The 26,705-nt window shown below is 43.0% G+C and overlaps 1 protein-coding gene across 1 annotated transcript; it reads right to left on the bottom strand.

Moving 5' to 3' along the window:
- Nucleotides 1-118: 118 nt before the first annotated feature.
- iqck (IQ motif containing K) lies at nt 119-26,151 on the bottom strand. The gene is made up of 9 exons (XM_077559158.1): nt 25,922-26,151; nt 25,675-25,757; nt 24,328-24,487; nt 24,161-24,258; nt 22,455-22,507; nt 22,218-22,295; nt 20,842-20,926; nt 6,529-6,640; nt 119-3,822 (listed from the first exon to the last, which is right to left on the bottom strand). The coding sequence occupies exons 1-9, from the start codon at nt 26,004-26,006 to the stop codon at nt 3,596-3,598; spliced, it is 981 nt and encodes a 326-aa protein (XP_077415284.1). The 5' UTR covers nt 26,007-26,151; the 3' UTR covers nt 119-3,595.
- Nucleotides 26,152-26,705: the final 554 nt, after the last annotated feature.

Here is a 26,705-nt window from a genome sequence, read left to right as displayed (position 1 = left end):
CACTTTTTTGTCATTTATTTTTTATTTTGGCAGTTTTGGCCCTCCATATTCATGCACTAAACAAAGAAAAATCTGGTTACACACAATTGCACATTGCAGAAATTCGACAGTACACATATTTATATGGTGCCTTTAATTTGAAATGATTAGAAATCCATACAAGCTTGATATTTGTATTATCCGATATATTGACCAGTGCCATATATGTAAACTAAATCAATTGATTCCTAGTCTATGTACACATTTTTCTCAAGTAGTGACTCGGTGTATCATCAAGAAGGAAAAAATGCCTCTCTGCCCAACAGGGGTGAAATTTTTTTGTAGGTTTAGTATCGGTTATTGTCGTTGTTCAATATTGCTATTGTGCTAACCAAAACAGCAGCACATAGCACCTTCCAGATTAATTAAAGTGTGGAGACTTGCCATATGTTGTAGTCCCTACCGCACTATTAAAGATGATCCTGCATTATGTGGGTACAAGTCCAGACTGGGATATGTGGTGATGACATTACTAGACAAATCTAATGGAGCCCCAAGACTTTTACTGGCGCAGACTGCTGCCCAAATGCTGCGATCCGGTTTCAGTCAGGCCCGGTGCTCGACTGCGCACTATCACATATCCTCAGAATGAAATGGATCATTTTATCATGTCGTCCAACAAATGCACCAGCTGCCTCCCAGGCTCCCAAGCGTCCGCAAAGGAAGATCCATGACCCTCGTCGTCCTGTTCGGCCAGGTGTTGTGCATCAGCCGTTTATCACGAGGCCACGCTACATAAAATGGCTACTTTGTGCCGCAAAGACGGGAAAGAGCCAGGATAGCTCATGTGGCAACATTTTTTTGTCGATTAAGAGCAGGAAAAGCCACATTAGGTACACAAACTAATTACAATATATTTGTGTTTGGAATTTGGGAGTTAACAGAATGTTGCTAGTAAGAAGTGAAATGTCATAAAAAGCTTCATTTTACTCCAAAACATCCCTATAAATAGCTAAATTAGAGAAACTGACCATTTAGCCATATTCTCTTGACTTGATCCAGAGCTGTGAAAGGCAAAATATTTGCAACAGCTCTCACCAAGATGCAGTTCACTGCAAAATACAACAGCCACAAACCTTCAAATGACCAAAACATGTGCTTACTTTAACTGGAGGCGAAAAGGACGCCACACATCCTCACTCTTTAACAGTAGTTCTGTCATGTCATTTGTACCTGCCAGTGAGCAGATCAACAATGAAACATACTTACAGAAAAACACGGTGCATCATAACTGCATAGAATGATAATATCTTTAAAATAAAAAAAGTCAAGTAAAAAAAAAAAAAGAACCGATTTAAAAAAAAAAGTTGGTAAGTACTAAGTAGTGAAAGAAGGGTACTAATGATTTTTTTTTTCATTAAATAAAAGAAATTAACAACATAATATAAATATAAATTCTCTGATCTAGAATTAAATGGAGCAGAAAGAAGACAAGTCTTCATAACCAATTAATGATAATTAAATTTAATGAAGTGTAAATTAGTATCCACAAAAAAAAAATTGTGACTTTCTTAAATTTGATATTTATGCAATTATTTATATAAATATACAACAATACTTTTCTGGGTTTATACTTTGAAATTTACAAGTGAGTTTAATTGTTAATAAACAAACAAACATTTATCATATAATAATTCACACCTGAGGCGTGTGTGTGTGTATATATATATTTTTTTTATTTTTTTTTTTAAGTATAAGATTGAGTGGGTGGAGAAACAGATTTTTTATATCTCTATTTTTTAATCCCCCAATATTAGACAATTTATTTGTTTCTATATTGGTGGTCAATGTAAGTTTTGAAAGAAAGATAAAGCTGCTCTTTATCACCTGCTTCCCCAAGGGGAAGGTTTCCTGATAAACAGGACAGAAGGTGAAGCTCTGCACAATGGAGTCTCCCTTTTCCTCTGTTCTCACTTCCTGGCCTCAGTGGAACATTTTGGATTTAAAAAATCTTTTTATTAATACAATAAGTGTCTGTTGACATAACGACAGTATGATGACACGTGAAGCGGAAGTACAGCGAGATTGACAGCATGCACAAGGCAATGGAAGCAAATCAGCCGATTGGACGCGCATATCACAGCATGAAACCCCCCACTTTGCTGCATTTGATTGCTTACAAGCTTTTTAATGGCCCGTGTGACGGATGCCTTGGGGTCAGCGTGACATCCATCTACGACTGATTAACAGCCTTGTAAACGCTAAAAGAATTAGGCTGTAAGCTCAACCTTTGTGGCCCCTTCAGACCCATAGATGGTTGCAGTGGACACGACATATTCGCGTGTCTAAGCCAATAAAACGCATCATTTGGATGAGGTCAACACTTCTGGTTCATGATTGGATCTTAACGAACCAATCACAATTGCAAGTCGATTTGTATGATATTCATGTTTAAATGTTATAAGCTTGGTAAGTTTACAACACGTTTAAGCCATATTATACTAAAAACATGAGATACACTCCCCACAAAATAAATAAAATAAATTCCATGTTGTTCCTATGTGGGAAAAGAGTAAAAATCAGCACCCAAAAAAAATAATTTTGCCCAGCAGGAAAAAAATGGGGTCTGAAGGGACTACGCCGCACACGCCTCTTGTCCAAGATGCAGTTTTTGCCTGTCTTCAGCCAAATTTGGATTTGGAAACATGAACCACTTACAACAAGTTCAGAAGTTTGGGCTTTAAGGTGACATTTCAGAATGAACCAAATTCAACATTCTCTAGTCATCTGTTCAATTATTTCACTACAGTATACATTTTTTTCACAACTTTGGGTTCTCTATCAAGGAGCTAAATGTAAAACATTGTGATTCTAGACTTTATGAATGGATGACTGCATTTTAAGTAGTGTTGTTCCGATACTGATACTGGTATCGGCAGAGGCCCCCATATTGCATTAAAACTGTGGTATCGGTATCGGTGAGTACTAACAAGTAACATGCCGATACCATTAATTCTGACGTTAATATAGGACTTTGCACGACATTCACTGATGTGTGATATGTTCACTGCATGCCAAGCTAAGATATCCTATTGGCCCTTGAATGCTCTGAACCAATGGCAGGACAGCTTTTTCATGTTGAAAAAGACTTAGGTATCGGCATAAAGCTGGGTCTCGGAATCGGTATCGGGGGCCAAAAAACGGTATCGGAAAAACACTCATTTTAATTACGTGAAACACTTTGCAATACGTGTGTCAGAAACGTTCCAGGACTGACGTCACAAAAGACATCTAAAATCCAAAAGAAAAGTAATCTCCCAAGAGTATACTCGAGTATAGTATACTAGACTACATTTTTCCATCCTCTTCGGCTGTGACTTCATGCAATCCTGGAAGCATTCTTTGTCATCATCTTGATATCATCCATGACTTCGAAAAAGCTTGTGGTTGGGCGGTTGCTAGGAACTGTCAGATGCTCAGGGCATTGTGAACAGATATATTGTCAGAGTGTAGCAACCGCGAGTTTTTCTGCCACAACTCCCGCACAAAGCCGAAAACTCGCATTTTGAATTGCATTTCTATTGACACCAGTCCTGAAACTTGAAATTTGTGTCCTCTAAGTGGGAGACGATGTTGCCGAGGACCTGGACACCGATTCCGTGCATTCCAGCTCATCCACGCTGGGCAGGCTGGGCAGGCTGGGCATCAGTCGCTCACCGCCATCCGGGGTGATCAGTGGGGTGTGGAAAGACATGCTTAGCGGGGCGGGAGAGAGCACACTGACGCACAAGTCGGAATTGTCCGACTCTGTGCTTTCAGTGGTCTCTGTCATGGTTGTCCCCACTGCGGACGAACAAAAGGTACATCTTATTAGTCTGTGGGTGATTGTGCACAAGAACGCTTCCAACGAGGACTTGCTTTTCTTCTCTATTTATATCGTATTGAATAATTCAACCACTGAATACAGTTATGTAACATGGATTCATGTTTGTGTACATGCCAGATGCATGGCACATGATTTTCCATTAGCGACGTTTGTGTCTGTTTTCTTTCAAAACCATTTGGAAGACTCGGATGATCCGAGTGGCATCATGCGTCCATCATGTCACAGGCAAGCCGTGCGTGACGTGATTGATGAGGTGCAGAGAGCTGCACCTGCCCTCCGTTCCTTCACCTCGTGCCCTCAAAGGATCAGCGCGGGTCCCTCTGCGGGTCACTCACGCAGCTTATTGTTTTTCCGCCTGACTGATGCGCACATCGTGCTGTGAAATGTGAAATGGCAGCTGTTGCCCGATCGGCTTGGAGAGTGAGCGAGCGAGCGTGCGGTCAGGGAGGGGAAGGGAAGGGAAGAAGTGGGTGGGGGGAGGGGTGGCTTCCAAAAATAATCCCACTTTTCTGTGCTTGTTTTTTTTTATGTTTCCACACATCTTAAACAAGAGTGGAATCAAACTGATTTGACTCACATGCTGATCCATCTGTTGTGCTTTGGAAAGGGGAGAGTGGGGCTGTGGGGGACGGGGGCAGCTGACAGTCACTCGCTGAAGCCCCCCCGTCCCCAGTTAGATAGAATGTCAGGTCAGCAGCCATCCCGTGGTGAGGAATGTGCGTGAGCCGAAACCGGCAGCGTTTACAGTCAGGCGGGGACAGCACGCTGCTTAGTCAGCATCATCTCAAGGAGTCACCACACAAGTGGATTTGGATTTTTCTTGGCCTGATTTTGGTGATGCCCCCATAGAAGGGTACCAGTCTTGGCAAAAGTGGGGTGTGTAGGTAGAGGGTAATGATGTGGTATGCTTTGGGTCACCAACTGTTCCTCTCAGTATATGGTGGAACTGGTGGATGGATGAAGAGTGAGATCGAGAGAGAACTTGTGAACCATGATGATGTTGATGATGATGGTGTTACACTTTGACCTCTTCCTTTTGATGGATGGATGGATGGCGTTGACACATGATGTGGTATGCTTTGGATTAGGAGCGTGTGTGTGTGTGTGCACTTGTTTTTGTTACATAGTGGGGCCAACGTTTCAGGAATTCACACCCTAAACTTGTGGGGCTCAGCAAAATGGCCCACCCTTCCATGTGGGGCCATTTTGCTGAGCCCCACAAGTTTAGACCTCCTTTTGAGGGTCAAGAGTTGGTTTTAGAGTTTAGGTTTGAATTGGGTTATGGTTGAGGTTAGGGTAAGGAATGGGGGTAGGCAATCGTTTTTGATGGTTGGGGTTAGGGGGAGGGGCTAGGAAATGCATTATGTCAATGAGATGGCCCCACAAAGATAGTAAAACAAACACTGTGTGTGTGTGTGTGTGTGTGCGCGCGGGGAGTATATGTTAGCTGTGACAGAAATTTGTACTAAAAAGGCCACACAAAAAGGTGCATTCTAAAAACTATTAGTTCAAAAATAACCCAAATTTGATGGGCCCTATTTCTGTGCCCTGGTGCAAGCGCAGTCTAAATGTGTGTGTAAATGGGAGTTTTTCTTTCTTTTGGCATTTTGCTTGACTACCTCCTTTGTGGGAAGGAACATAGCCGATTTCCGGCCAATCGAAGCGGCTCCCATCAGCGCAGAGAGAGGTGCACATCTACATGCCGGAAGGACTTTGCAAGAAATCACTGTTTGTTCAATTAATTGATATCTTCACTGATTCAGAGAGACTGTGCCACGTTGTTAGAAGAAATCCACAAAACACGTACGTAAAGCTCAAAATCATGTCTGCCTGCGCCTCGATCAAATCCAACAAAATTGCGTTACACCACCTGTACCAACATTTAGACCTGCTTTTAGCTAGTCTAAAACCTAGTCTACTTTTGGTCACCAAGAGGCAATATAATACACTGGAACAACTATTGTGGCATAACATCGTCTACCAAATTCACTAGAATGCTAAACTAGACTCATCCCGGCACGAAAATAAGCATCTAAGCGTTTTTATGCTGAGTTTACGGGCACCCATATATAAGAATAGGGCCCTTTGAGTTATTCATTTAACCCTAAAAGTTGTGTCCAATGAACAACCTACAAAAAAACAAAAATGGGTTGTTTTGTGCCAGAAAACACCAAAAATTGAGTTGTTTAGTACAAAACAACAATTGTTTTCAGAGTGCAATTTGGGTTATCTTTGGCAAAACTGTTTTTAGAGTAAGATGACCGAGGTTCCGCACAAAGATATAAGACATGACCACCCCCCCCACCCACCTTACTTCCTCTGCATCTCCTCTTCTTCTCATGCATGTACCCAGCTCCTATCCTCGTTCTGCCTCTCACACACATGCACACAAACACGCCGAGCCCTGAAGACATTTCCTCTCTTCTTGGCTTGTCGTCTTTCTCCTCCTTTCTTTCCCTCCCTTCATCTCTGCCCTCATTCCTAATGTGTCTTTGCCACGCATCCTCATCCTTTTGGCTTCCGCGCTACACTGAGATGAATGCCGCCTCTCTGACTGTACAATGCGCAGAACGCTACAGCTGCACCGTAGCTGGTGCGAACATGGTGGTGAACATGCGTTAGCGTGCTGTTGAGCGACGCCATTGCAATGCGTTTCCTCTCACCTCGCTTCTCTACCCGAGTCCAGAATTCCGTCACGGCCTTGGGAATGTCACGGGTTACCCTCAGGTTCTTTTGCCACTGCCGCAGCTCCTGCACATGAGGCTGTGCCCTGACCTACATACAACACAAACGCATAACATCATCATCATCATCATCATCATCACACATATGTGACCCTCCAGTAAACTTCTTGTTTTGATTTTCTGGCTTGAAGAAGGTTGTACATGGAACGGTTGCTCGATTCACCCAATTGCGGATCAAAAAATGGACCAATCCCACGGCTATTAAAAGGACAACTGGTGAATGCACACAATCACCAGAAGAAATTAATCAAATTTTTACTATTATTATTATTATTATTATTATTACTATAAACTATTATCGCAACCTATACTCAGAAACTAACAAGCCTAACCCTGAGTATATTGAGGCATTCATCAGTAGCTTTAATATACCTCAGTTAACTAATGAATATAAAGATATGTTAGATGCGCCACTTACTATAAACGAGTTGAACAGTGCTCTAGATAGTATGCCTAATGGCAAAGCACCTGGCCCGGATGGTTATCCGGCTATATTTTTTAATAGCAGTTTTTATATCATTGGATGCAGAAAAAGCTTTCGACAAAGTTAACTGGTCCTTCCTCTTTGCTGTTTTAAATAAATTTGGCTTTGGGAAATCATTTATCCACTGGGTATCAGTATTATATGATTCTCCTAAAGCTACAGTTACTACTAATGGGATTATATCTCAGAGCTTTACTTTACAGAGAGGCACAAGACAGGGATGTCCACTGTCCCCTTTATTATTTGCAATATTTATTGAGCCACTTGCATTAGCCATACGCCAGGAAAGAAGGATTCAAGGAATTCACTATGGGGTAACAGAACATAAAATTAATCTATATGCCGATGATATCTTACTTTATTTAGAAAAGCCTCCTATTTCGTTAGGGGAAGTATTTAACTTAATAACTAAATTCTCACAGTTATCAGATTATTCTATTAACTGGACAAAATCAACACTTCTACCTATTACAGAAAATTCATGGAACCCTGCAAGGCAGGACCCACACTACTCATTTCCTGTAGGTAATTTAAAATACTTAGGTATAAAAATCTCACCTAAATTAACTGATTTAATTCATTTAAACTTTTCTCCACTTCTGGATAACATTTATAGTGACTTGGAGCGCTGGAATAATCTTCCTATTTCTCTAATAGGATGAATAGCCACCATTAAAATGAAAGTTTTACCCAAAATAAACAATTTTTTCTCAATGATTCCATTTAAACCTACGGCTAACTGGTTCCAGTTGTTGGACTCAGCCGTTACAAGATTTTACTGGAGTAAAAAAAAAGCAGAAGATTAGTCTATCTACTCTTCAGAAAAGTAAATCCAAAGGTGGTCTAGAGGCACCAAACTTTATGCACTACTATATAGCTAACCAGCTACAATATATCGTTCTATGGGCACAACCCAACAGAGATACTAACTGTTGGCTGGAACTAGAACAGAAGGATTGTAATAACCTCAGACTTCTAGATTTACTCTTTATTACAACATCGATTAAGCGACATAATTGTTTTAAAAACCCAATGATTTCCGCCACCCTGACTGCCTGGTGGAAGGCACTACAAATTTCAAAAGCCCAAGTGGAGCCCTGTGGACTTTCTCTCTTATGGCATAACCCCGACTTTCAACTTAACAAGCAACCGTTTTATTTAGGTGTGTGGGAGCAGAAAGGAATTACACATCTCCACCATCTCTTCTCAGATAATATGTTTATATCATATACATCTTTGCTCCAAAAATACAAAATAAAAAAACAGATTTTTTTTTACATTATCTGCAAGTTAAAAATATGATAAAGAAACAAATTCCAACACTTCGGGGTACGCTCCAACCGCCGGTTTTAGCTAAAGATATTACCAAGCTTTCTCCGACAACAACAAAAAAACTCTCAAAAATATATAAGTTACTTTCATATACTGATAAAATGTCTTTACCCATCTCGAAATGGGAGACAGACTTGTCTATAGCTCTGCAATCTGACTTTTGGATTGAAGTTTGTGAAAACGTATTTAAAATGACAAAACACACACATTTACAACTTATCCAATATAAAATTATTCACAGAACATACATTACTCAATATATGATGAAGAAAATGGGACTCTCAGACTCCGACATTTGTCTCCAATGTTTACAAAACACTACAGACACTTATTTTCATGCTTTATGGTTATGTACTCCGGTTATGTATTTCTGGACTAAAATCTTAAAAAACTTTCCGCTATCTTGGACTGTAGGATACCTTTATCTCCAAACTTGTGTTTGCTAGGTGACCTAACATCAACTGACTTACCACATAGACAATTTCAATCTACACTTGTAGCCCTTACTATCGCAAAAAAAACAATTCTTGTTAACTGGAAAAATAAACAAACTCTGAATATCGACCAATGGTCTAACCTCCTCATAAATCACATTTTAATGGAAAAAATATCTGCCTCAAATAAAAAACAAATAGCAAAATTTATAGAAACATGGTATACGTATATAGAATTTTTTAACCTAATTCTGGTTACTTAATTCTGCCTGTTAGAGAGAGCCACCACATCGTGATAACTTACATTGATGTTTCTGTCTTTGGCAATTTGTAACTAATGGTTGTATTTTTATAGTCAGGAAACCAGTTGCTGCCAACAGGATCGAGCAGATTCACCTCCAATGGGCACTAAGGGTTAATATTCGGATTCACTGCATGCCAGGGGGTTAATTCTATAGGTGCTGTCCCCCCCTGGCTGGGCGTGGGCGGGTCTGCCCCTATGTTGGCTGCTGGGTGGCGGCTGCATCTTGGCCGTTCCCTGGGTCTCTTGGGGGGTGCTGCGTTGCGGGGCTCTCCCTGGTGTGCGGGGCGGCGCCGCTCCGGCGATGTCCGTCGCTGTGGGCCCGGCGATGCGGTTCGGGGCCTGTGGGCCACCGGGGTGCCCCGTGGTTCTTTCTCCCCTCCCCCTTCCTCCCCCTTGCTGCCTCTCCCTCCTCGCCTCTCCCCGCCCGTCCTCCGCCTCCCTGTCCCTTCTCCCTCGTCACCCTTCCTCCTCCTCTCCCCCTCTCTCTGCGACCCTGCCGCTGCCCCTTGCCCTTCTTTTTGTCTCCTTCCCCCGTCCCTTCCACCTCCCCTGTCCGCCTTCCTCCCCTTCCCCTGGGCCGGGGGCTCCATCCGTGGCCCGGGTCTCGGCGCCCTGGGGGCGGTAGGGTTGGTGTTGTGCTCGCCCCGTTCCGGTGGACCTCATCAATTGGTGCAGACTGCAGTATAGAGCAGTGCTGCGGTCCCCTGTCCATGTCCCCGCCGCGCCACCCCCCCACCTATTTATTTTTTTAATGCACCTCATACACTCACTGACATGCCTGGGAGGCGGGTGCATCGGAGCATGGGGATATCATTTCCCTCTGCTCCGGTTCACCTGCTCCCAATTTTAATGCACCACACAGACATACTTGTATATACACTGGGTGGGGTCACACTCAAGGTTTAGGGGTAGAGTTCGCGAGCTGGCGAACTCAGTAACAGGGTTAGCTTTCACTAAGAACGCTGGAGTGACGACTGGGGCCTTTCCCCGCTGGTTGGAGGGGTTGTGGTGGTGGTGGGGGCGGGTGCTGCGGGTAGGAGGGTGTATGGGGGTTTGGGGGTCTGGGGGCGGCTGGGGCTGGGTTGGGGTGGATGGGGGGCGGGGGGTTGTGGGGGGAGCGGGGGCTGTGGACCGGTGGGGTGCCTGGCGGGCCTGCAGTGCCCCGTCCTGCTGCGTTGGGTTGGGGGCGCGGGCCGTGTTGGGGTGGGGGGGCGCTCCTGCTCCTGGGTTTGCTCTCCGGCCGGTGGCCCCTGCGGGGCCCGGGGGTCGTCTTTTGGCGCTGCCGCGGCCTGGGGGGCCCTGAGGTGTTGCGCTTGCTCTGTCCTGGCAGGGGTCGACGGCTCCCCTCTTTGGTGGAGATTTTCATGCATGCCAGATCCACCACACTAGCATCTATCGAAACTCAGACACAATCTGCTTCTTCCTCAGGTCGTTGAATCGGTGGAGGCTGGTGTCTGTGGATCTCACTCTGCTTCGTCTGTCGTTCCTTCCTCTCCTCAGTCTCTCCTTTGGTCTCTTGAGGTCTCCCTGATTTGTTGGAATTTAGATGTCTCTGGGGTTGGTGAAGGACTCTGGTTGGTGGCCTGGTGGGTGGTGTCTGGTCGGTGCTGGATTTCACTTTCCTTTCTTTTCTTTGGTCCTTCCTCGGGTCTCCTGACGGCTTCGCGACTCTGGCTGGAAGTGTTCGGTTTAGGTGAACGGTATGGGATTTTTTAATAGGTTTTAGGTGAACTAATGAATACACACACACGCATGCACACATGCACATACTCATACTCACCCACATACAAAAAAATAAATAAAATACAAAAAAGAGAGCAATGATGATGACATGTGAAATCGGTAAAATTACCGAATGAACAATACTGAGCTCTCCAGAAAAAAATTATATTAAAAAAAAAAATGGACCGATCCACTTTATGGGTCAATTTGATCCAACTTTCTGGGTTGTTTGATACAAAATGACCCAATTTTTTGACCCAAGTAACGGATCTGACCAATATTTATGTGTTGTTTTACACTAAAAGACCAATTTCTTGACTTTTAGTTGAGTCAAATTGAGTTGAGTAGAGGATTGGTCCATTTTTGACCCATAGTTGGGTTATTTTTGAACCAAAGGTTTTTAGAGTTCTTAATGCTCAAAATGTTTTCTTATGATACCCGATGACATGCTGGAATGTTTTCTTACTAAGTGGTAATAAAAGACTAATGTTAAGTGGTTATACTTGCAAAACTTCTATTTATAGTCTTAAAACAGTGAGGAATGCTGAAATGTTACTTAAAAAATGGCCTGCGCGATTAATTAATTTTTACATGGGTGACAGTTTAAATCTGGAGCAAATTAATTAACATTAATCCAATGGGACAACTGTCACAGAATGAACTGGGTTGGACTTTGGAGGTTCCACCGCGCGAAATACAGGCAAACAGTGAAAATAATCCTGTGCTAGAGAGTCAAAGGCATGTTGCACATTCCGACTTCAAAAGCCACAAAGTGACACTCTGGCCTGTCGTCGCGCGGCCTTTTGTTTGGCGCAAAGCTGCCTGGGACTCAATTCAACTCTGCCGGCGTGCAGCTATGCCTTCAGTCAACATGTTCACTCGCCTGTTCACTTTTCGCTGACTCACGCTGTCGTCATCCAAGTGAGCGACCTGCACGACCTTTCCCACAGAAAAACAAGTCAAGGAATGCGAAAAAAAAAGTTGGAGTTTTATCAGCTGGTATAGAGTTTTGAAAAATAACCGTAATCATTTTTTTCCATTTCCTCAATATTGCAATTGCAATTTAACACGTGATTATTTTATCAAGGTCCTCTACATGTATTTTTTGAAGAAATACAAACAATTGTTTAATTGACATAAATGTTTTAGTCTTAGCTCAGAGTACCCATCCTTTTTGGAGACCTTGGAAGGTGTGTTGGAGAGCGCTCCCCCAGGGGCTCCCTCGTTTTGCCTGGGGACTGGCTCACGTGGACAACTACAGTGAGACGTCACGGATTGTCCATAATGAACACCATGTTCAATCATAAAGGTGTCAATATGTGCACGCCACATTTCAATGATCGACTTTGTGACATCGACATGTTTTGGACACTCGGTTGAAGAGATGGGCGGAGGTGTCAACTGATCACCACCTGGTGCTGTGTTGGCTCCGATGGTGAGGGAGGATGCTAGTCCAACCAGGCAAACCCAAACGTATTGTGAGGGTCTGCTGGGAACGTTTGTCAGAAAGTGTTTCAACTCCCACCTCCGGCAGAACTTCACCCTTGTTCAGGAGGAGGCGGGGGACATTGAGTCAGAGTGGACCATGTTCCTCCATTGTTGAGGCGGCCGATCGGAGCTGTGGCTGTAAGGTGGTCGGTGTCTGTCGTGGCTGGGATGCCGTCAAGCTGAAGAGAAGTCATATATCGGGCCTTTTTGGCCTGTGTGACTTATAGGCAGCTAACAGGTACCGGCTGGCCAAGCGGAACGTAGCTTCGGTGGCCGCTGAGGCAAAAACTCGGGCTTGGGAGGAATTTGGTGAGGCCATGGAAAACCACTTACAGTACAGACGGCTTCGAGGAAATTCTGGTCCACCATTCAGCGTTTCAGGAGAGGAAAGCAGTGCGCCATAAACACTGTGTATAAGTGGAAATGGGGTGCTGCTGACCTCGACTCGGGATGATGTGAGACGGTGGAGAGAATACTTCGAAGACCTCCTTAATTTCACTGACACGCCTTCCTTTGAGGAAGCAGGGTCTGGAGACTCTGTGGTGGGCTCCCCTATCTCTGGGGTCGAAGTCACTGAGGTGGTTGGAAAGCTTCTCGGTGGCAGGGCCCCCGGAGTGGATGAGACCCGCCCGGAGTTCCTTAAGGCTCTGGATGTTGTGGGGCTGTTGTGGTTGAAACGCCTCTACAACATTGTGTGGACATCGGGGACAGTGCCTCTAGATTGGCAGACCAGGGAGGTGGTCCCGAGGGTGTGCTCCAACTATAGAGAGATAACACTCTTAAGCCTCCCTAGTACGTTCTATTCAGATTTGCTGAACAGGAGGGTCAATTGAGAAGTCGAATCTCAGATTTAGGAGGAGCAGTGTGGTTTTAATCCCGGCCGTGGAACAGTGGACCAGCTCTACATTCTAGGCAGGGTCCTCGAGGGTGCATTGGAGTTCGCCCAACCAGTCTACATGTGTTTTGTAGATTTGGAAAAGGCGTTCGACAATGTCCCTCAGGAAGTGCTGTGGGGGGTGCTTCAGGAGTACAGGGTACCGAGCTCCCTGATACGGGCTGTTTGGTCCCTTTACAACCAGTGTCAGAGTTTGGTCCACATTAAGTAAGTCGGATTTGTTCCCAGTGACGGTTGGACTCCACCAAAGTTGCCCTTTGTCACCGACTCTGTTCCTATATTTTTGTGGACAGAATTTCTAGGCGCAGCCGGAGGCGTTGAGGGGGTCCAGTTTGGTGGCTCTCTGCTTTTTGCGGATGATGTGGTGCTGTTGGTTTCTTCAAGCCGTGATCTCCAACTCTCACTGGAGCGGTTCGCAGCAGAGTGAGAAGCAGTTGGGATGAAGATCAGCACCTCCAAATCGGAGACTATGGTCCTCAGTTGGCGTGCCCTCTCCGGGTCAGGAATGAGGTCCTGCCCTAAGTGGAGGAGTTCAATAATCTTGAGGTCTTGTTCACAAGTGAGGGCAGGATGGAGTGGGAGCTCGACGGGCAGATCAGGACAGCGTCTGCTGTGATGCGGACTCTGAAATAACAAGATCCCGGATACAAGCGGCCAAAATTAGTTTCCTCCGCAGGGTGTCCGGGCTCTCCCTGAGAGGTAGGGGGAGAAGCTCGGTCATCTGGGATGGGACTTGGGAGTTGAACCTGCTCCTCTGCTTGAGAGGAACCAGTTAAAGTGGCTCGGGCATTGGACGCCTCCCTGGAGAAGTGTTCCGGGCATGTCCCACCAACTGGAGACCCCGGGGGCGACCCAGGGCATGCTGGAGAAACTATGTATCTCGGCTGGCCTGGGAGTGCCTTGGGATTTCGCCGGAGGAGCTGGTTGAAGCGGCTGTGGAGAGGGAAGTCTGGGCTTCCCTGCTAAAGCTGCTGCCCCCCGACCCGACTCTAGATAAGCAGCAGATTATGGATGGATGGATGTTTTACTCTTATAGCTTAGCCTTACGATAAAAGAAAGGAAAATGAACCATGAATGAATTAAGAGTTCGACTTGCAGTCTTTTAAGCATTTACGATGACCACTTGACAAAATTGGCAAAATTCTACCAAACAAGTGTGTTGCGGAGTCTTCAGGGAGTCCGTGTGTGTATTTGGAGAATTCTTGCATGAACGTGGCCACGCGTGGGCCTTCTATTCAAACCATTCATGTATGGTGGCAAGCGGCTCATTCAGCCGGAAATGCAGACCTACTTCTGCTCTTGACTCCACAGCAAACTGGGTGAACGGCAGTGTGTGTGTGTGTGTGTGTTTATGTGCCACTCTCTGCTCTTTTCACCCTTATGTCAAGTGGAATCAGCACTCACGCTGGCCCACTTTTTTTTTTTACAAAAAATGGCGCATGACGAGTGCACTCGGACAACTTGGCTCAGCCAATGAATGTAGACTTAAAAGTGCCTGTAAAGTTAATTAAAAATGCCTTTGAGAAATTTGGCACACTAAAGAGAACAGTGTTGTTAACAAACCTGGCGAATTTGAAGGATTAAAAAGAACATAAATGCATCAGCGAGTCTATGAAATGCTGTTTCAAATTGTGAAAAAAACAAGTCATTCTCTCCGCTGCCAAACACTGTGGGTGTACACTCCATGCGCTGAAACCACGCCCCGCTCAACTGTCAATCAAATCTACGTCCTGAGAAAAATGGATGTCTCTTATCTGTCTTATGCCTAAACATAAACACGTTTGAGCCGCTAAAACCTAACCACTTAAATATATCCCACCGGGTTGTCGCCTGGCTTTTATACGCCCGCAACTACGTGGCGCTCTAAACTTAATTGGCCAAGCCATTGGGTGCCCCTGACCACACGCTGCATGTCAAGTCAGAGACTTAACTTTTCTTCCAGAGGGAATTACGTTCTGATCCAAGTGAGTTTTAACACGCTTTTTAATGCGCTGATTTATTTTAGCTTGTGGTAAATACACGTATTAGGCTTAAAATTCAAATTACGCTGACAGCAACTGTTTCGGAGCAAACCACAACTATTCCTTACTTTTGCTTTAACAAGTAATGCAGCATTTGCATGCTGCGCCAAGTCATGTGTTTGTTTGTTTATATAAGTTTAAACACAAACAGGCTCAACACCTCTGTCAAAATAACAACCTGCTCCAATTTCCTATTTCTATATGATTATGTTTCTCCGTAATTGCAAAAGGCAACGGCAGCCATGTGACTCGGTGGCCCACATGAAACGCTTCGACAAGCCGAGAGCTAAACCCCAACTGCTTTCTCCCAGATCCTTTGCATTATTAAAGGCTTTACATAATTTCTTTGCTGACAACTTCCTTTTCTATTTTTTCCTCTTCTTGCTTGCATGTTTTGGTTCTTACACGTGTTAGAACCTCTCAGAAAAAAAGAAAACAAACCAAATAGCTTGAAAGCTGTCATCCCGACACTGGTTGGACGTCATTTGTGGTAGACGTAAAGGAGGGAGAAGTGTGTCCAGTGGATGTGAATCACACCGACTTGCGTAAACGTGAAGCCGGTTTATTACACAGTGCCAACTCACACTCAGTTGACCGTCTCCCACAGAGTCTGGGAAGTCGTCGCCATCAGCTGAGTGGGTGTGAGTAGTATACATATGTGTGTGTGCATTACAGTCACAGGCATGCATGGATGAATGGATTAGCGAGCGGTGCTAAGGCACACAGTGTAAAGGCGATTATGTAATATGTTGAGACCCCCGCAGTCTTTGCTAGAGTTTGACAGGAGCGAGGACAACAGACAATCGCATTAAGCGTGAGCTTGTTTTCCATTCATCTACACTGCGCAATGTTTTGATGCAGATGCAAAATAGCAAACACACACATTTTTCTTGATTTTTCTGTTATATTGCAGTCAAAGCTGCGTCACACAGGTTATATAACAGTCGAGAGAGTGTAAGAGTATGTGTGTGTGTGTGTGTGTGTGTGTGTGTGTGTGTGCATGCGAGGAGGAGTGCTTCGGGTGGTGAAGAGCTGACAAGAGCAGAAAATTTGAATGACGAGAAACGATAATCCTATGAGGCTATTATTACGTCAAAAATATTTGCTGATAAAAATAGAGGACTGACTCAAACAGGAATTCATTTGCATATTTCCATCTGCAAAATGTTTGTAATGGATACAGCCACGGGACACAACATTAGGTACACATACAGAATGGGATTAGATTGAATTTTGCTTCAGTTCAATAGACATTGAGCTTTTCCTTCTGGTGTGCACATTTGAGCCATCTGGGGGCAGTAATAAGTACGGATATACAGTACATGACATAGCCACAAGTTACTCCTTTGTAAAGTACAATATTATTATTAGTTCTTCTCAGAGGACAAAGAATATATGCCTGTGATAGTTGAACGGTGTATAACTATAAAATTATATGTATGAGGTTTTGGAGATATAAGCTGATACCAGCACTGCATGGTGGCAGTGAACTCAATTCACAACAAGCAACAGTTAGGCAGAAAAACAAAATAACAATACTTACAGCATATACTCTTTATACTCAAAGAAAAATGACAAAGCCTGTATGCAATGTAGCATCCTCTCCAGTTTCCTAACACTGAACATGCTACAAATCAAACTAGTAACTGAATCCTTATGCACCGACACTTTGAAATAATGTCATGTTTTTCTTTTGGAAATTTGGGCAGAATGTTTTTTTCTTTAACTCTTTTACTGCCAAAGACGTTAAATGACGTTCTGCAAAAACCTACGGAGGAGCGCCAAAGACGTTAAAAGACGTCCACCCATTTTTTTTTTTTTTTTTTTTGGAAACGGGTAGAGGGAACCCTTCCGCATCTGTGGTGAAAGTTTCCATCAAGTCTGTTGTGCCTAATGACTCTTTTTGGCCCCTAGAGGGCAGCGATGACTCTCTTTTGACAAGATTGGGTGGGCGTCAGTAGAAGACGTGAGGCGGGGCTAGAGTGTTGAGGGGACATTGGCTGAAGAAGCCCTAATGGCAGCCGCTTGCAAGCAGCTCACGGTCGAGCCGTTTTTTACAAAGACATCGACCAACGATAAAGAGCACATTGATGACGACGATGATCATCATCGATGATGATGATGGTAACTCCGAGGTTGACGCCGAAGTTGGAAGCGCTGACGCGGCGGCTATGACGATGACAAAAGGTTCACGGGCGAGCGATGCTGACACCGGAAAACACGGAGCACAACGCTCAGGCGGACGTTCAATCGGACGACGAAGAGTGCCCCGAGTCCAATGCATATTCATCGGAGTAGTGGGTACAGTCTGCTACTTGCTATTTATTCCCCGGAAAAAAAGGCCGTCAAGAAAGTGTAACGTTTGCTTGCGAAACGGACAAATGCGAAAGTGAAAGTAAACTGTTGTGCGAGTCCAGCGGCGTCTTCTTGCACGCAGGAGAGCGTTACAAAAAGAAAAACTGTATTTGAAACATCCACATAATTGTAAATAGTACCACAGTTGCACACATTTGTAAATAGTTTGCGAAATTGTTTTGTCAAATTGTTACACTGTTGAATGGAAATAAACGTATTTTGCAAACTAAAAACACTTTTTCATTGTTGGTGAAAGTGTTTTAGGGTTAAAAGTAAAGCACTATTTAGGTGTTTGTGGCATCATTCATGGACAAAAAGAAGTGTACAATTCACTAGAGTGCATGAAATAACATCGTTTCACAAAAAGCTCTTTTTCTCCGCTTTTTGTTTCAAAACAGAGAATTTCGGTGAAAGTAACCATTTTCTATTGTTGATTACTGAAGAACAGAATAAGGTAGAAATAAACTTTTTTTTCTGATGAAAGATGAAAGTCCAATCTTTCATTTGGTAGTATGTGTGTTTCCATAGTCCAAACACAACATTTTCTGTGGACCTTGAAAGATCAGTCAAAATGCTTAAATCGGCTGGCACTGGCGACATCCCATTTCTGAAAACGTCTGGCAGTCAAAGAGTTAAAATCAGATTCATCAATTAATCGAAAAAGTAATCAACAGATTATTAAAATTAATACATTTAACAATGTGCAACTAATTCATGTAATCGTTAGCGTAAAGGTTAAAACCATAATCGAGACACCTTAAATATTATTATGGCTTATGATCCTTCATCATTTGTGCCTGGATGACCAAAGCCATACATAGAGTTTTGCCAACTCGGTTTCAGCAGGGTAACAAGATGGCTTCCCTATGTCATGTGACCAGCAGTTGACCAATCAGCGTGATTGGTCAACTGCTGGTCACATGACATAGGGAAGCCATCTTGTTACCCTGCTGAAACTGAGTTGGCAAAACTCTCTCAATGGGGTATATGCCATGGAGGAGGCGGGACTTCCGACTTCTGGGTTTTACACATCAACTTTGCTTCCGGTTCCGGTTTGGGACGTGTGGGCCGCGTCCCAGTGCTTGCCGCCTTTGTGCCCCTCGGTTGCGCATTCCCGTTGACAGGTGCGAGTGTGTAGTGTGTCTGTCTCAGCTGTCCAAAACATTTCAGAGAGCTGAGACACGGTTGGGGGATGCAGGGGTGGGGGTGCGAGTAATGGAACGCGGCCATCTGATGGCCGGAAAGGACGCTGATGTGTGAAACCTGGAAGTCCATGGCATCTACCCCATATATGGCTCTGTGCATGACTGTATCATACTGCCCCTAGTGGCCAAATCATACTCACCAGTATAGCCACAACAAATTAACCATGATGTACAAACTGTTTTATTCACATTCTATTTCATTATCTATTAATGTATGTTTTTTTAAGTACAACATAATAGAATGGTCTTTTCCTTATTAAAAGACACATTGCATTTTTTGTTCTTGTTGGGGGGTTTTGGAAGCGTCTGAAATGGATTGATGGCACTTCCATATATTTCAATGGCGAAAGATGCTTTGTGATACGTGCGTGGTCACAGAACGGATTGAACATGCATCTCAAGTCACAACTACATGTTGATTATTGGAGATGTCGTGAAACGAATCTAATCCTTTGCCCCCCTTGATAAGCATAAGCTTGGAAGTAGCTCTCAATAATTAGCAGTAATCCCTCCCTGCCGGCGTCACTCAAAACTGAGCTTTGTCAAGACGCCATTAATTTGAGCAGTTGTACATCATTCTGGAGCCATGAGACAGATTTAGTTAGTTGATAATTGGTTCCATCCATAAATGGTCACATGCTTTTTGCAAAGGCACAACGTGCCACACACGCATAATCACCAACCCCCCAGACACACACACAGACTCACACACACTGAGTCACCGCATGCCCAAAATATCTTGTGTATCTTAAATAAGTTATGATCCTCTTGTGCCAACAACGCCAAAACCTTCCGTCAACCTTGCAGCCCTTCAGTGCTGTGTTCAAGGCCTCCACGAGGAATACAATGAATGTCTTAGTAAGTGTGTTCCACTAGTACCACTTTTGCCACACTAGTAGACAATCAAACATTACCACAACTAGCTAGCTAGCAGGGATGTGCCCCATACTAGTAGCTTTCTGGACCCGACCCAAAGTAGTGGAAGTAGTGTGTGGTACATCCTCATCGTTTCACTACTAGCATACATTTTCTTATGTTTGAGCATTTCTTCCATATGTTTGATATGCAGTTGAAGGTCATTATACTAGTACCTTCTGAAGCCATGTTACTAATGAGGCAAAACTATGCACTAGTTGACAACTGTGTACGAGTAGTACATCCAGCAACATAATATAAAATGTGAAGAGTTAGCGCCAACTGCGTTCGTAGTTTTATTAGTAGCACATATTTGTCAACTAGTGCAGTTTTGCCTCACTAGAAACATGCAGTTGTCCATGACAAGTTTGCCCAACTATAGTAAGAAATGTCACTAGTGAGAGCCTAGTCATTCTACTAGTGTGCTGAATTGTCTTACTTAGTGAGCTCAGGCAGAGAGCGTATTAGTAGTGCACAAACAGCATTTTCAAGATAAATGATAGGTAGCTGGTTCTCTACCGCCACCTATCGCCAGTCAATTGAATCTGCATCCAAGCATTTCTCCTGTGCATGAAAACGAAAATGAACAAATAGAAACAAACATGGCAGCTACATATATTTGAGTGTATGGAAATGTCTGCTTTTTAGTTGTTACTGTGTGCTGGACTGTTTCTCACAGGAGCCCTGCGGGAGGGAATGAAACCCGACGTCAGCTGATGACATAAACCCAGGAGATGCTGAATGTGATGTTTACGCCCTGCAGGCCCAGTGAGCAACTATCGTGAAAGCACAAACCAATTGCGCCCTCTGCTGGTTTCCACTGGAGTCGAGCCTTTCTAATAGATTTGAAATGTTCTGTGTGCTCACGTTGTGTGCTCCCGGGCACGTTGCCTTCCTTCCACTTTCCAAAAAACAAGCATGTTGTGTTATTATCTTTAAATTGTCCATAGGTGTGAATGTTTTTCTATGCGTCCTGTGATTGGCTGACCAACAGTTTAAGGTCTATCCCACCTCTTTTGAACACTTGAACTACATTGTGAATATACTTTATGAGCGTTGTGTTCTTGTCTAACGTACCTTGTAAGCCCTCCAGAAGGACTGGATGATCAAAGCAGCCTGCTCGTCACTCAGCTGCAGGAAAAGAGGAATAGGAGGCCTCGGACTGACAACACAAAGTGCCGTGTAATTTGCATAATGAAACAAGGTGCGAAAAATCAAGTTCAGACGTGATACAGATATGTACGACGGCGTATTAGGGCCACGTATAAATATATATTTTTTAGAGGGTGGGGGCAATATTCCGAGGAAAAAAACCTCGCAAATTTGCCACTTCATAAACTCGCAAATTTACAAGGTTTTCTCTCGCGAATTTGCGAGTTTATAAAGTGGCAGATTTACGAGGAAAAAAAACTCAGAAACATACGAGAAATACACGTATAAGTCTAATTGTGATGATTCGTTGGTGGTTAATGTGACACCGTTTATAAAATGAAAAGGCAGGAGGGAGACGGATTAATTCTTTAATTAATACTTTACTCGTCATTCACCGCATCCAGAGCAACAACACTTCAGGATTCCATATCAGCTGACTAACACTAACCAATCAGATGCTAGCATTTATGATATGGATCTGAACTGCTCCTTCTGTGGCTCCTAATCAGAGACTCTTGTGCATCTGTTTTGGAAATGTGGTGTTTTTAATATTTCTTAGTTTAAGACCCCTGACATATTTTTTCTTTTCTTTTCTTTTTTTCCTTTCCCCCCCTTTTTCTTTACTGTTATTGTGAGATTGTTGTGTACTGTGCTGATTGTTTGCTTAATGTTTGCCACGTTTGGCTTTTGATTTCAATTTTTTAAATAAAGCTATTTAAAAAAAAATAAACAAACAAAAATCTGATGCTAGCATACCATAGGTAAAAGCAAGTGAATGGCAGAGAGCAGCAGATTCGACACATCAATTTAGATACTTGTACAAAAAAATACCAAAATGTATGAATGTGTAAATAATAATTCTGGAAACATAAATGTACAAGTAAATATACATTGTAACTAATTAACTTAAATACTTGATCGTCCGAGTGTGGACCTTCGCAAAGCGAGGCGTCTTTGTTGCTGGCCAGTGGCCGTAAACAACGCTTCAAAGAGCGAATGCTTAACATGATATGATGAATCTATGCTAAAGCAATTACTATCTCCTTATTTGGAAACCCGACCGAACAGTATTGGCACAAACAGTCGAGTAGTACGCTACGTGTATTTCTCATAAGTTTTGTCTCGCAAAGATGCCACTCGAAAATTCACAAGTTTTTAAAGTGGCAAATTTGCGAGTTTTTTCTCTCAGAATATTGCCCCCGCCCTCTAAAAATTGTTTTATACGTGGCCCTAATACGCCGTCGTAGATATGTGATGATGATAACCAACATTAGAAATATTCTTTAAAAAGTAACACTCACTGCATGCTGAGCCAGGCTCTGACAAATGGGATGTTGTTGAACTGTCGGGGCGGCTGTCCTTGTCTGCGCGGATTGTGACTGGCAAAGAGTGAGAGAGCAGGAAAAGATGGAAACAAACGCATCACCTTAGGCTCCCTCGAAAATGAGACGGCTGCTCATCTCAAAGGGCTGTTCAAGGGCACAACTGAACTTTTTGACCACAAAAGAATATGGCATGACAGAATCCACGAGACTTACTTGTAGAGCCACTCCACCAGGAAGTCAATGGGGTTAAATGTTATTACCTTCTTCTGAAACACAAATAAATACATTAGTAGAATGATTGCAAAGCATTACAAAAACAAAGTTTTTTTAAAGTATTATTGCCACCATAATGAGATATATACAGTCTGTACAGTCCTACAAAATACACATTGCTTTAATAAAAAAAACAGGTAAAATGGTAGAAAGTGAATGGATGGGAAAAAAAGATGCCATTGTGAATTTCCCACTTAACTCTTTGACTGCCATGGACGTTAAAAGACGTCAAGTAAAAACCTACGGAGGGCCGCCAATGACGTTAAAAGACGTCATCCAATTTTTTTATTTATTTTTTTTGAAACGGGTGGAGGAAAGCCTTGGCCAGCTGTGGTGAAAGTTTCAAGCAGATCTAGTCAGCCTAATGACTATTTTTGGCCCCTAGATGGCAGCAATGACTCTCTTTTGACAAGATTGGGTAGGCGTCAGTAGAAGACGTGAGGCGGAGCTAGAGGGGACAATGGCTGGGGAAGGGAAGAGAACATGGCGACCGGTTTGCAAGCAGCTCACGCTCGAGCAGTTTTTTTCAAAGACGAAAAGCATCGACCAACGCTAAAGAGCACATTGATATCGATGATGATGATGGTGACTCCGAGGTTGACGCCGAAGTTAGAAGCGTTGATGCGGCGGCTATGACGACGTCATAAAGGTTCACCGGCTAGCGATGCTAACACCGGAAAACCAGGAGCACAACCGAGCACGCTCAGGCGGACGTTCAATCGGACGACGAAGAGTACAACGAGTCCAATGCATATTCATCGGAGGAGTGGGTACAGTCTGCTACTTGCTATTCCCCGGAAAAAAAGGCCGTCAAGAAAGTGTAACGTCTGCACGCGAAAGGGACAATCGCAGTGAAACTACTCAAATCCTGCTCCCTCTCCTTGCACGCAGGGGAGTGTTACAAAAAGAAAAACTGTATTTGAAACATCCACATAATTGTAAATAGTACCACAGTTGCACACATTTTTAAATAGTTTGCGAAATTGTTTTGTCAAATTGTTACACTGTGGAATGGAAATAAACGTATTTTGCAATCTAAAAACACTTTTTCATTGTTGGTGATAGTGTTTTGCAGAAGTAAAGCACTATTTAGGTGTTTGTGGCATCATTCATGGACAAAAAGAAGTGTAGAATTCACTAGAGTGCATGAAATAATATAATTTCACAAAAAGCTCTTTTTCTCCACTTTTTGTTTCAAAACAGAGCATTTCGGTGAAACTAACCATTTTCTATTGTTGATTACTGAAGAACGGAATAAGGTAGAAACAAACTTTTTTTTCTGATGAAAGATGGGAGTTCAAGCTTTCATTTGGTAGTATGTGTGTTTCCATAGTCCAAACACAACATTTTCTGTGGACCTTGAAAGATCAGTCAAAATGCTTAAATCGGCTGGCACTGGCAACATCCCGTTTCTGAAAACGTCTGGCAGTCAAAGAGTTAAAATCTAATAAACAGCAAAAGTATAGAGGAAATTTCAATGCAATTTATCCTAACATTGTCATGCTTGTTTTCTCACCACCTACCACTTTGGGTACACGTGTACAATGTCAACCATTCTACATTTACAAAGACACCATTTGTCCGTTTTGAGTGATTTTTGGTGTTCAACTGCAAACCAGTCTGGTCCAAAATGTAAACGAGCACACCTGCAGACAGCCTTGCTTCTCCGCTTCTTTCAGGACAGCCTCAAGTGCAGGCACCAGCACAGGGAACACCTTCTCTTCCATGTACTGCGTGACCGGATCTGCCGCACACAAGGCGTAATGAGGACGCTTATCTGATTAGAACCAACAAAATGGCGATGTCATGTTACGTTGAAACGGTTGTGGACAGAAAGACGGGTGAGCTGGTTTTTTGTGGCACAGCGGAGGATGGACTCCAAATACGGAGAAACCAGCATGGGCAGGGTGGTGCAGAAGTGGGTCCAGGTCTAACAGTAGTGCATTCTCCTCCTCCTCCTCATCCTCCAACACCTACACATTCGATGGTTAAAGGTCAGGGAAAGCAAGTCCGGCCAGCCTCAACACTATCAAATGCACTGACCTACATTTGTATCTAAATTCTAATATTCGTTCTATCAAATTGTATTTATTCCAAACTGTCGTCTTCATTTCATAGCATTTCTTTTCCAGCATATGTATGTTATTTATTTATTTATTTATTTTTTGTCCAATCAGATTTTAACCTCCATGTGTTGCCATGTCACTGCAATCTGCACAAAGCCTTCACAATTAGGGATGGGTCGTTCGCAAACGAGCCGGTAGTGAACAATGAGAGCCGGCTCCCTCCCTCCCTCTGTCATTTCCCCTCTCTTTCTCTCTTTCTCTCTCTCTCTCTCTCTCGCTCTCGCTCTCCTTCCTATGTCGCTTTCTTTTTTTCACGTGTCTAAAGTGAGGTTTGGCTGCGCTGCTCAGAGAGGGAGAGACGGGAAGGGGAGGGGCAAGGGCATGCACGTGTGCCGCGTTTCCACCAGTCAGAGAGAGAGAGGAGGAGGAGAAAACAGAGAAGAAGAATTTAGTTTTTCTGAATGCCAATTTGAAATAAAACAAGGTATTTTATCCTGGACCTGGTGAGTAGCTTATAATGTTTGTTTTGTCCACCGCTGTTGTTGCACTTAAATGACTTCTCACTATTTGTGTTATTTGATTGTTATTTTGATTGTTGTGGTTGAAGTTTTAATTTTGTTGCTTATTTATTGTTTGTAGACTCTTTAACTTTCAATAAAATACAACAAAAAAAATTTATTTGCTTGATAATTGTTGCTATTTGCAGTCAGTAGTCATTTATCAAAATGTATGAAAAATTTGTCGTAAATATTATTTAAAAAAAAGCTCAAGTTAAAAGAGCCGCTTAAGAGCATCCAAATGAACCGGATCACCCAAACGAGCCGAAAATCCCATCACTATTCACAATTAGTGGTGCTAGCTCGTTTTACTTGATGATTTGATGATGATTATCAGTTTGGCGAGTGTGGTATAGCACCACTTGTGGTACACGGACTCCCTGTAGTGGTACATGCATAAAACATGTTTACAGCTAAATAAATAAAAACATTACAGTACATTTTCTCAAGTATGATTTAGCTACTTAACTTTGAAGTACAATAAAATGTACAATCCACGCAGCGATGAAAAAATAGGAAGTCTGTGGACATGCTTACCTTTGCAGAGGAGTTGCTGCCTTTGCAGGGTTGTGAACAGGTCCCAACAGGGCAGGGAGGAGAGGGCAGTCCTGCTTCAAAGTCTTCAAAGAAACACATGAAGACAAATATGACTTTATTTGCTGTAAACATGATCACGTACATTTTCATCTGTAAGTACTCGCCACCATATCAATTACTTCAATTATTATTACCCAAATTTGAATGACTTTAAATTGCATGTAAGATGGCAGCGTTGTCATCTTACCGGCACAAACCTCCTCCCAAAGGGACCTTTTGCAACCAGCTGTGTTAGGAACTCGTGGAGAGTCTTCAAGTTGGCTGCTAAACATGTTTGATATTGGAACTCCTCAAATGTGAGTTAGAAATTATGAATTTGACAAATATTGACAATCTAACTCGCTACTCAAGTAAACATGAGCGCTGTCGATTAAAATACACAAGAAAACGGCTGGTCCCTGCCTGACGTCGCTTTCATCACGGACTACAAGGATTGTATATGTTGTTGCCAAGCGGTTGCTAGGCAGTCGCTCGTTGCTGAGGAAGTACAGACCAATCACCTCCGGCAGTTAAATGCACAGTTTACATCCATATTGTACATGATCTCATTTCTTTTTTTCCCCTTTTAATATAACTTTTTTTTCATGGAACAATTTAGAAACAGACAAAGTTATTAATACGGAGAAAACTCAAACGAAGAGAAACCAGTTGAAATTATGTCTCTTTTCTTGACCTCATCGCGTGTTGTTTAGGCACCCACTAGAGGGCGTTCAAGGACAATTAACAGACAACAAAGGCTCAGCAGGAAAGCGTGGGAGTAAAATGTAGTTTATTTTTACGAAAGCTTTTTATTTTTAAATACTGTAGCTTAGAAGAATTATTCAACTTCATATTTGTTTTTTTTTCAACAATTTTTTCCTCCTTTTTTCAAGCACCTCTGTTCAGTAACATCGCTATACAAATATTTGTACGATTTTGTTTTCTTAAGTTGTTTTTATAAATGTTTAAAGTAAATTATTTTATTTATTGTT

The sequence above is a fragment of the Vanacampus margaritifer genome, chromosome 2 (genome assembly GCF_051991255.1).
Source record: "Vanacampus margaritifer isolate UIUO_Vmar chromosome 2, RoL_Vmar_1.0, whole genome shotgun sequence".
In the NCBI taxonomy this organism is placed as follows: domain Eukaryota; kingdom Metazoa; phylum Chordata; class Actinopteri; order Syngnathiformes; family Syngnathidae; genus Vanacampus; species Vanacampus margaritifer.
The sequence above is the reverse complement of the archived record's forward strand: the minus strand, read 5'-3'. Positions and strand labels throughout refer to the sequence as shown.